Source organism: Chaetura pelagica, unplaced genomic scaffold (genome assembly GCF_000747805.2).
Source record: "Chaetura pelagica isolate M959 unplaced genomic scaffold, ChaPel_1.0 scaffold53, whole genome shotgun sequence".
In the NCBI taxonomy this organism is placed as follows: domain Eukaryota; kingdom Metazoa; phylum Chordata; class Aves; order Apodiformes; family Apodidae; genus Chaetura; species Chaetura pelagica.
Genome location: NW_009952880.1, coordinates 2,292,812 through 2,304,960, shown reverse-complemented (window position 1 = coordinate 2,304,960; position 12,149 = coordinate 2,292,812). Strand labels below are relative to the sequence as shown.

General features: G+C 37.6%; 1 protein-coding gene across 2 annotated transcripts in view; it reads left to right on the top strand.

The window, feature by feature from the left end:
• TRPS1 (trichorhinophalangeal syndrome I) overlaps nucleotides 1–12,149 on the top strand; it is a 180,348-nt gene that overhangs the window by 24,451 nt on the left and 143,748 nt on the right. For both annotated transcript variants that reach the window (XM_009995352.1, XM_009995354.1), the window contains exon 4: nucleotides 639–1,239. In XM_009995352.1, the coding sequence (XP_009993654.1) occupies nucleotides 639–1,239 (601 nt within the window). The remainder of the gene's footprint in view (nucleotides 1–638; nucleotides 1,240–12,149) is intronic.

Below are 12,149 nucleotides of genomic sequence, written 5' to 3'. Positions count from 1 at the left end.
GTAGTGACACAGCCAACTATTTTGCTTTTTCTTTAGAGCAGCATCTTTTAAAGTTGTGTTCAAATGTCCATAGTGAAAAAAATAAGTACAGTCTGTTGTGTACAATCTTCTGCCTGTAAGTTAATGAGAGCTCCATTCAAAATAATCTTTGTCAAGCAGAAGTATATTAAATTGGTGGAAAACAAAGAAATATTTTAAGCATTTCAGCTTCCTAGCATAGATTTATGCTATACCAAGTGGGATTTTTTAATACAAAGAAAATTACCCTTTTCTAACCATTTGATTTTGTTGGAAAAAATGTGTTACTTCAGTTTTTCTACCTCAATGGAAAGCGAAAAGTGTATTGCAGCAAACTGAAGAGGAAAAACCACAAAATCCCAATTTAAACTATATGAAGTTTAGAATAATGGAGTGGAGTGTGAATGAGCAATAGGAGACCATTGCAAGGCAGGTGGGAAAAACAACCAGCAGGATTTTTCCCAAATTGTAGAAGACCCCAAAGTAAACCTGCTTACTTTGTTTAGAGGGAATTGTTCCGTAAGTTCAGTTAATTTTCTTCATCTTGGTGGGTAGAACCACTGTGAGAGGAAAGGCCGAGGGGAGGCTCTCATGTTAATACATTTCTGGTTTTCTTCCAGGAGAGTACACAACTGCTACAAATGCCGTCAGTGCAGCTTCACAGCTGTTGACACTCAGTCACTACTAGAGCACTTCAACACTGTGCACTGTCAGGAGATGGATGTCACTACAGCCAATGGGGAGGACAGTCATGGCGTTTCGTCTGTCAAGGAGGAGCCAAAAATTGACCTTAAGCTCTACAGTTTGATTAATCCAGACCCCAAAATGGGGGAACCTGTATCTGACAGCATAGTGAAGAGGGAAAAGATAGAAGACAAGGAAGTGCTCAAGGAGAAAGGTTGGACTGACAGTCCCAGTGATGATCTTCGCAACGTGACCTGGAGAGGAACAGACATTCTGAGGGGAAGCCCGTCATACACACAGACCAGTCTAGGCTTATTGACCCCAGTGTCTGTTGGCCAAGAGCAGCCAAAGCCTTTAAGGGATAGTCCAAACGTAGAAGCTGCCCATCTTGCGCGGCCCATTTATGGCTTGACGGTGGAGAGCAAAGGCTTCATGCAGGGCGTGTCAGCTGGAGCGGAGAAAGCTGGGCAGCTCCCCCAGCCCTACCCTGGATCCGGGGACAGCAAGACAAAGGATGAATCCCAGTCCTTATTACGGGTAGGAAGCTCTCATTTTAATTTTTTTTTTATTTTTTTAATTCTTGCTTTTTATCATTATAGGTATGTTATGTTTAATTAGACATGCAAATGATTTCTTCAGTTCTACAGTAACATAGTTTGGTTTTTTTTCATGCATGGAAAAAAAAAAAACGGTCAAGGAAAGACTGAAAGACTCAAACTTGTAAAGCGAAACTGACAGGTAAAATTCAAAAGTGTTTTCATAAAACAATGTGTATATTCATCTAGTATTAGTAAGGAAGTGCTTCTGCTTTTTCTGTTTATTTTCTGGTCTAATTTCCATGTGTTATGTGCACTTAATTTTGCATTTGAAGAAGGAAGGTTAAGAACTCCAGAAGGTTGCACATCTGTTACACTAAAACAACTAATCACCTCCTAAATTTTGTGGTGGTGTGACAGTTCACACTTAAGCAAGATTTCACATTATTAAATATAGAAGCATATGAAACCTGAGTTAAATATTAATAAAAAGTAACCTATTTTTTTTTGTAAAGCAACATAGTTATATCTCAGTTTTGACACTTGTCTAGTTGCCTTGGAAGCAAAATAAAAAAAGAGCTTGGGTAGTAAGAAAAGGAGAATATTTCTTACACCAAATAATTCCTATTCTGTCTTTTTTTATTAAACAAGAGGACCTATATATAAGGAACTTCCATTTCCATCAACATATGCTTTGAAATCTGAGTTTAAAAAAACTCTCAAATTCTGAGAGAAGGAGACGAGTACATGTCTTTCTCCTGGAGTTATCACAGTATGTTTTCAGGGGCTGCTCCCTGTCTGAACTTCTAGAAACTTGCTACGGGAGTGGGCCGTCTGCAGACAAACCTCACTAAAATGGAAGTGATGATGACCTATTTTTCTTTATTGTCTTTTGTAAGAACATTTATAACCACAACATCCATTACTGTAAGAATGAAGAAGTCAGAAAAAGACAAAAGGCAAGATAAATGTTTTATTCCATGGTCTGCTAAGATTATACATAGGAATATCTGTTGCTGTAGACATCTGTAAGGCTTAGAAACTATTTTAAATGCAGTCAGTGGTATTAAAAATATTGCAGTTATACCAATTACAAAGTAATGTGTGTGTCAGTTAAATTCTTCATGCAATGTAGGGGACCACAGTCTTTTATACCTCACAGGTAATGAATAGTTAGTGATGTCAGATTTTAAGTGTATGAGAAGCAGTTACAGTATGACACATTCCCTGTTGTAAACCTGGGTGTGTGCTTGCCATGAATGGCAGGTTTATATTTCTGTCCTCCATTTGGAAAGATATATAAAAATATAAACATATCTGGAGAGCAGTGGAATTTATATTGTACCTATGATGCTAGTTCACCCCACTTTAATTTTTGCAGTGGTTCTTAGCAGTGCAGAGACATATTGATCAGAGAAGACATTTATATTGTGGGTTATCAGAATACAAATAATTTTCATTTATTTTTTGACTACTAAGGGATGAAAAAGCCAAGCAAACAAAAATCTGCAAAGGGGATGTGGTAGTATGCAGAATCAGCTCTATAAAGGTCTAAACTTGGTTGGTAGTTGGAGCCTAAAATCCTAGTAAGCGGTAAAATAAGGCCATTATTTATCAGTTTTAGCCATTAGTGAATGTAGGAGGGAAAACTGTACACTGCCTGCTTCTTATGCCTTTTTAAAAAGTTAAGTCCATATACTTTTTAGAAGTCTTGATACAAATGCACTATTATATTTTTGTTTCTCAAATCAGTATTTTGTTCACTTTGAATTTTTTTATTACTTCTGGATGTTCAGAAATATGAAGTACTGGTAATTTCCATGGCTTTCTGGAGGGGAAAAAAGAAGGAGTATTGACAGTGTGTATAAATTAGTTCCTTGCATTCTAAAAGGCATATAACCCAGCTTTTCTTTTATACAGTTTGTAAAAGGATTTATTAGCAGATAGGTCTGTACTGACTGGTGAAACAGTACTGACATCCTTCGAAGAGGAATTACTTTTGTGTTTACTTAAAGCTACCTTGCTCTTGTTGTGCCAAGGGCTTCTTGTCTGGGTCTTTTCCTTAGTTGTAATATTTTAATTTTCACTTTCCTTCTTTGAAAATTGGAGAAGTTGCCTTTGTCAGTTTGAAATATTTAAAAAGAAAGGGAAGGAGGTTAACTTTATACATCTGCTGAACAGAGACTCTGATAATATATATTTCATCACTGTTGATGGATAGAGGAAAATAGAGAGAATTCCAGCTTCTTGAAGATAAGGGGTGATCTGAAGGACAGGAGATGGTGGAAGATGAAAGTGATTCCTTGATCCAAGAGTGATATTAATTCTTCCAAAAAGGCAGGTATTCCCTATTCCCCTGAATCTGTAAAAAAGATTATAGAAACTTAACTAACTTTTTTATTTTATGGTTGATTTAGTTTTCTCTAGTGTTCTGGCAGTTAGAGGAGGCAGTACTGGAGGAAGGAAATAAGAAGGCACATTGGTGGTCAACTTGACCAATGGGAGTTCTGTGTCAGGTATTATCTGACATATGTATATGTCATACATTCACTTGGCCCAGACAGAACTGGTAATTTTTCAGAAGAGAACTTCCTTTCCATTCTGGAAAAAGCTAATTTTTGTAATCCTCTAAAATAGAAAATGAACTCCATATTGTTAAATACATCTCTCATGATTATCCATGTTTTGGGAAGATTTTTTTTTTTTTTTTTTTGTGAAATAGCTTCTAGAAATAGCTAATGTTATGCTGAAAGTTGTGGCTTTCTAAAAGCAAAACATTAAATCAATACATACTTTTAGTGTCATATAATGAATGCTCCTGCAAAATACTGTATCCCAGGACAACTGGTGACTAGGAAACAAAACCTGTAATAAAATCACTGTGTACACCTTAATTTCTTTTTCCCCAAAGATTGACACAGAAGAAGCCAAAAAATTTGGATTACTCAGTGAATAAACACAGTGAGAAATGAAAAAACTGAAAAAACCTAACACATCCATTTGGTTGTACTAGCTATTCAGTATTTAGAATGTTGTCCTGCTTATTACAAATGCTTTGTAATGATTTGATAGTAGCAGTAATAGCATGTGCTTTTCCTTTTTTAGTTCTTTTATGTCTGGGGGAAGGGAAACAGGAGATCATGTTTTTCACATTTTTTTCATATGTACTGAGGTTATTGCAAGTGGGTTTTCTAGATAGTGAGTTTAGGAGTGATTAGCATTTTAATAAACTATCAAAAATGATACAGGTTAACTGGAGAAGGGGTGAAAATCTACAACTGTCCACAGAAATCCCTAATGTCTACAGGGTAATTATATAGTTTTGGAAGTTACTTGGGATGTTTTTCAGCTTTACATGTTGTGCAAGCTGTTGATACGCTGTTTTCTTGCATTCCTTCCATGCATGATGGACATGTTCCCTCCCCAGTCTCTGTGCTACAGTAGATTATTCACAGGAGTCATGAGGGTGGGATTTCTTTCCTTTTTAGCAGCTAGAAGACCAAATCGATTGTGACCTTTCGGGAGCTGGGGATGGTGCAGTGGTGAGAGATTGAACTCTGCATGTGTGCAAACACACATGTGCAGTGGGCGCACCTTTTTCCCCAAGAGCACTTCCAAGCTGTGTGCATGTAACAGAATCTTTCTCAGGGGCTTGGTACACTTCTGCGAGTAGCTTTAATTTATTTTTCTTATTAAAATGTTTCCAGCAGCTGTACTTGCAGTGAATTGGTATGTTTTCCAAATGGGAATTACAAAAAATGTACCTCAGCATGGTACAATGTAGACATTATTTATGCTCTTCCTTAGAGTAGCTGATTTTATAGTGCAAAGATTTGTTGATACTGGAAGGTCTATTGAGATGCAAAAATGTTCCTTTTTTTGGGCAGCACATTGGCAGCCAGCAGACTCCAGGCCAGGCAGATTGTTTAATGCTTTGACAATGCAGATCTTGGACAGCAGGAACTTTTTGCTAAACTGATTTTAAATGAAGTGTCCTGTTTTGGTATGTGTAGACTCTGCAGAGCGAAGTTTTCCACAAAACTGGGAATTGCAGCCTGAGCTGTCAGATCCATACACAGACGTAGTTAGCCCACCTCACAGTACTAGTAAACACTTGCTGTTGCACTTGGTAGTTCCGCCAATGTAGATACATAATAGCACAGATCATCAGTGTGTCCCACAGTACTGCATGGACTTGAAGGCAAGAGGGAGGTGCTATTGTATTAACCATAATTCATGTAATGGAAGGATTTGTGTACAGACAGAGGGAGAGAGATTGTAAAATTATTGCAAAGGTACTGGTGATTTTTATCAAAGGCAGTCTGCAGGTTTTAACATTAAATATCTAGCTGTAGTCATGCTAACATTTGCTGTGAGCTTTTTATGTGGGGCAAAGGGTAAAATCACCTCTTCTATTAAATCGAGATTATTTTGCACCATAATGTTTACACACTGCAGGAAATAACAGCTTTTCAAGGAAGTTTCCATTTGCTTTCAGAAGAATCATTTTCTTTCTGTCTGTGATATTTACTCTTCTGGAATTTCATAACCTCTCGAGCTGGTTTTATGGCTTTAAATTTGTGAGGGTACAGGAAATCAGGAAAAGTTATTTCCCTGCTCCCTGTTTTGCATTCTCTGATTGACACAGCTAATTTTACAATAAGCAATAGGTATGTATGTATCTGCAAATTTACATATAGTTGATATACTATCAGTGTAGTAAATAGCAGACACAATCCCTAGCACTGAAACAGTATTTCTTCAATTATAAAGTACTATTATCCACAGAGTTAGATGTCAGAAAGCTGCAAAGCAGTGGAAATGCTGAACTGGCCTTTTTGATTTCCAAAAGACTTCTCTAAACATTCAGTTCTTGGCCAGAGGAACTTTACCTTTGAGGTAAAACCTGCCTGTCTGATATTGATAGAAATCTTGCTGCTACCTTTAGCAGGAGCACAAGGAACATCACAGAGTGGGATCTTGGTTTAAATGTGATTTTTTTTGGTCATTACAGGGTAATGGATGGAAGTTGTTGTGCACTTTGGCTTTGGTGTCCCACTTCCAACCACCTTTTGATAGCAACATGTTACTGGTATACCTAAAGAACTAAATTTAATAATTGTAGCATACATCTTATATTTAAGTTGTTGGGGTGTTAGATGCTGCATCTCGCTCCTCAGCCACTTTGGGAAAGGAAAAGAAGCCGTTTAAAGAAGAAACATCTGAAGTAGTTTCTCTGTAGCTGCATCTCATTTTTTTACCATTTCCTCTGACTCTGTTCGAGATCTTTCAGGAAGTATTTATACTCAAGGCCATTCATTGCCATACGGGTCCTCTAATTAGCTGAGGGAAGCTCAGCAGGCACTGTGTCTTACTAATGCACAGAGCTCTGTCAGGTCAGAGAGCTGCCAAAGTCTTGGGTTTTTTTAGAAGCACCTGTTTCCACAAAACTCTGTCTGGGGAGGCAGTGGGCTACTTAAAAAAATATAACTACATCCTGGAAAATGACAGGAATCCTCCAACAAGGAAAATGAGAAAATAAAGTTGGGACTTGAAGAGAAATGGTTTTGAAGCACTGGTTTTCCTGCACAAAATCGAGGCAGGCAAGATCCCTGTGCTGGTGAAGGGAATGCAAACGAAGCTAAAATAACTTTCTAAAGGTTTCAAGTAGTTTAGAAACAAACATGTACTTGGCTGCTTTTAGTAACTACTGGAACCAAACCCACAAGAAATTGAATGTTTTGCATTACTCATCCTGACAGAGTGATCAGATAGGACTAGAAAGTAACTTTCAGAAAAATGTTAACCTGCCCAATTAAAGGCATGTTTCTGGTTTTTGTGTGGGGTGTGTCTGTCATGTGGAGAGACAGCCCCACCTCCTGCATGTTTACCCACCCGTCAGTGCAGAAGCTTTATTTTTTTTTTCTTCTCCCTTTTACAAAATGTGGTTTAGAAGAGAATTAAATGATAAAATCATTATTTGGGTGGGGCATGGTAATAATGCAAAAGGGCAGCAGCTACGTCAAAACCCTTGATGAAAAGGTGAATCAGTATGTGGAACAAAGGGCTTGAGCGATTGGTACAGGCCCCCGGGCCGCTGTGTAGGCAGCAAGATTTATTGAAGTTGCTATGATCAATAACAATGATTCAAGCAGGGAGAACCAAGATAATTTTTGATTTAATATAAGTTGCTTCATTTGGATGGGAAAGATGGTAATGAAGATGAGAATAGGAGTGCTTTCTTGTATTGAACAGAGTGGCTAAAGTAGATTCACAATCAGTGTCAGATGCAATTAACTCAATCTTATATCACCCTTAACTAGTTCAGGTACGAGAACCTCTCTTTTACTCTCTTTGGTCCAGTATTTGGTGTCGTGACAGAGGTGGGAGCGAGAAGAGGCAGCACACTGTTGTCCCTTGGATGCTGCCTGCCTGCACCAGGGCCTGGCTGTGCTGGGCAAATGCCACCTCGGTGATTGAGGCACTGCTCTGTGCCATTGGGGCTGTGGGGAACAGTGGTTATTGAGCTTGACATGAGGGTGGGAGTGTCCTGGGTTCATGTGTACAGATCTTCCCAGCAGCCTCTGCTGCTCCAGGCTGGGTGGAGGTCCCGGCACAGGGGGTCCCCACACTGTCCTCCAGCCTGGATGGGAGCCCCTGGCATGGGGCAGTGCAAGCCAGAGCCTCTCTGGCCCTGGGAGGGAGTCTTGGAAGTCTCCCTCCCCACTCAGCTCCTCCGTTGACACTGAAAACAGCCCAGTTCTGCAGCCTTTATTCATAACCCCTTGCTCCAAACTGGACGAGGAAACTTTATTTCTTTAGGTACAACCAATCCTGGTAAGCAGCTTTTTTTTTTTTTACTGTCTTCAAATACATTCCTGATTTTTTTAAATTGTGCTCTCAGTGGATGCTGCTCGGTTAAAGCCGTGTCAGGGTATGGAGCACAGCTGTGGACACTGCAAAGGCAAACAGTGCAGCAGCAGCTCCCTCCAGTCTAAACAATTCTGAGAACTGTCAATGGGAAGCCTTGTTTAAACTGGGAAGTAAGTAAACGCGGCTTCTCGCACAACGACCCATTTCAGTAATTAGCTGAGCTTCTCTGAAATTTTGAAAAGTTAAGTGCAAGCACTGTATAGCCCTATTGTTGTTCTGTATTGCTTGTAGTACTTAACGTTAGATTATATACCTTAAGTGAAATGGAAGCTTCAATTGTATTTAGAAACTAAGGATAATCTTTGCCAAACTGGATCCAATACAAAACACACATTCACGTCTAAGGGCAGAACTTGTTGCTAGCTTGTAGATTTTAAATGGAAAATTAAATTTCATAGATGAATGCAGGCAAGGATTGTACATAATTCTGGTTTTGCCTGAAGTACTATGGTGCTGAGCAGTGAAAATCTGTGTGAAGATACATCTAACATCTGGAAGTGCATATTTTCTTTCTGTGTTGAATTTCAGACAACCCTCTACATATATTTGGCAATTAAAAAACACAATAAATATTCTGTTTTAAAGGAGGGATATTATGAAGGACAGCGAATAAATGTTTAATTTATTGGACTAAGAAAGGAGCATTGTAATTGTAATTGATTTGAAGGAATCCAGATGCTATCCACATCTGAAAAAATTCAAAATGGTAAAGACTTAAAAACAGATTTATGAATAAACAGTGCACACACATGTTCTGTGATTTTTCCATGGAGGTATATATAGGGCTTATTTTAACACCCAGTTAAAAATTACAACTGTGGAAAATAGTTGTTACATGAACAGATGTGTGCTGAAACAGAAAGAAATATATCTTTATGTGAGACATGCAGAAGGTTTTCTGGAACATCTTCTGTTACCTTAGCACTCCTCAGAATATGCATGAGGCCACCTTGGAAGTAGTCTTAATTTTAAGATCTCTAGTGTAGCACAGTTGATTTAGTGAACAATTTCCTGGCTAATATAATTAATTTACTTTTTGCACTAAGTTTGGATTTTAAAATGAAGCTTTATAATGGTTAAATCATTTTGTTGATGTTGCTCTAAGTATTTTTCTGAGTAGCATCATGTGTATTTTAGAAAAGCTTAGAACCTTTATTGTAGTGATATAATGTGTATGTAATGTAAATCCATACTGCATGTTACATTATTTAGAGTTCAGATAAGATATGATTTGCATAAAGACAGGAGGAATAAGGATGTTTTCTTCTTTTGCGCTGTGCACATTTAGTTGAAACAAGTGATGTTGTGGCAGCCCAGGCTGGGCAGACAGCTTGCAAATGGACTTTGAAATCTTTGCTTATTTTGTGTATTTCTGTGCTGGCTGACATTTGCAAATCTCAGGTAGGTGAATCTTATTTGTCCTAGTTACAAGGTTAATTTCCTATGATTTCTTGGCTGCTCTAGGCCTTAGTGTCCTGATTGTGCCTGTAAAATGGGAATAGAGGCAGTTTCCTGTCTCTAAAGGTGAGAGTGAAGTAAGACACTTTAAACTCTTATTGTGCAACACTGTAGTTATAGCAAGAGGACCCTGATCCATAGGCATCCTGAATCAATATTCTTGGTTAACTTTTCTGAGCATGATGATATAATTTTTTGTAAGAATACCAGTGAAAAAAAAAGGAAAGAGAAAGCAGGACTGAGGCATTTACATTTTTTGTTTGACTTTGAACTCATTTTGGTTTATGTGCCTCTGTTGTGTACAGTGGCAAACTACACGTTTTCACTTATGGGAAGAAGTCTTTTAACGATGGCTTACAATGCAGTCTTTAATCATATGAGTTGCCTCCAGCACTTGCTGAGAGTAAAGTTCCACCCTCTCCATTTTTAGATGGGTTGTACTGTAGTGTGTTTGTCCTTGCAGACTGTCTGTGATTTTGAAAATTGTGTTTAAAATTTAAAAAGTGAGGAAAAAAAGGAAATAATCAGGACATTTGTCAAGGAATTTGTTATGAATGGGAATGAGGAGCAATGCAAACTAGCTTGTAATGAGTTTCAATTCACATGTTATTCTGGGAGCCTACAATTTCTGGTAGAAAATGGCATATTTTAGGTCTATTTCCTTCAGTATTTGGCATGAAGCAATGCCTGTTTTGTTCAGTCAGATGTTCAAATGGGAATTTTGGATGCATAGAACTAATTTTAGTAGATGGGGGCAAATTTATTATGATGCTGCAAATAGAGTTTGATCACAGCTGCTTCATTGCAATTGTAAAAATTGGCTGTGAATCACCTAAATTGTATTTTCTAGTTAGAAAAAAAAAATAAAATAAAAAAAGAACGTAATGTATACAAAAGTCAGTCTTGTTTTCTCTAAAGTTCTGCTTATCATCACTCAGATTGCCCAGTACTTTGAATCTGACTTAAACATGTTGCCAGAGCATTTTCATGCTGCTCTCCCTGCACTGATAGTGTGCTCAAATGACTCTTCCATTCGTTCCTGAAGAAACTATCTTTTCGTGCTAGGGTAAATTTCTGAGTGTGTTCTGAAATGACATAGACCTCTTCAGACTTACTAAAAAAATGTTAGAAACTTCACTGGAAGTTGGGCACTTCAAAGCTCTTGCTACTCCAGTCTGTACATGACTAAAAAGCTGTAAGGCAGACACCACAAAGCGAAAGCTTTCAAATCAAAGGAAAACTTAATATACCACTATTATCCCCTTTATAAAACATATGGAGAATAGTATTTTTACATATTTATGAGTTTTTGCTGATAGTAACTGCTTTAATGTTCAAGGGGTTATGCTTTTGAGTTAGAAAATACTGAGTTATACACCATATTTTTTTCAACAATTTATGCCATCTTCTCTCCCACCCCGAAGTGAACGCATACCAGATCTGTTTACAAGTCAGCCTGTTCCTTGAGAAAAGCATTTTCCTCACAATTCAGTTAATGAACTAAGCAATGGTGATAATTTTGGCATTCCTCCCTGCAGTTGATGGAGAAGACAAACATCTGTAAAGCTCTTCATTGACAGTAGCCCAGTACCTGTTAGTATATTACTGAAATTCATTTATATTTGACTGAGGTATGCTAGAAAATTAAGTATTTCCTTTTGTTTAAAATTCTCGTAAGCCCTGCCTTATGGAGCGCTTGAGGGGTGGGGAGAATAAATGGAAAATTAACATCATCTAGGCTTCAAGGTTTGTTAACAGCTTGGCACCTACATGTGTTTACATGCATACGTGTGTTTTACTGATTTGTTTACTAATTTCAAATTAGGTTTGAAAATTAGAATGACATTTTAAAAGTGAGATTTATTTTTAAATTAAAAATGAAAAACTTTTCTATAGTTACTTAGCCAGATGGTTTGTAAGACTAATATTAATCTCTTTTAAAGCAAAGGGTATGATACAACTTCACTGATTTTTCCATTAGACAAAATTATGTTCTTAGCAGAAATTTTAAATCTGGGTTGATTTTTATATAGATCTTTTCATGCCTTTAAGACTGTAATTTTAATAATCACTTAATAAATTTGCCTTTGCCTTCTAATAGCCATCTAAATGGTAGAAGTCTTGGCAATGGTTATCCTTAACAACTGTCAGAGCAGATTTGATGTAGGGACTTCTACAAAAATTAAGAGGATAGTTCGTTTCTATAACATTTGGTTCCTCAGTCTGTACTTGCTTGTTATGAGTCAAACCTTGTGACCAACTGCGTGTATCTCGGGAGAGGTGTTACGTTTTACTTCAGTGCATCAGTTTGCATTGGTGAAGACCTCTAGACTGAAATGTATTAATATTTCTGAAAACTTTTTCTGAAATGTATCATATCAGTGAGTGAACAGACAGCCTGAGGTGAAGTGTTAATAATTGCTAAATGTATTTGAAGGCTTTCTCAGTGATATCCTTCTTAACAAGTGAAGCATTTTGGATGTCAGTCCCCCAGGTATATCACTTGTTGTGCGGAAAGAG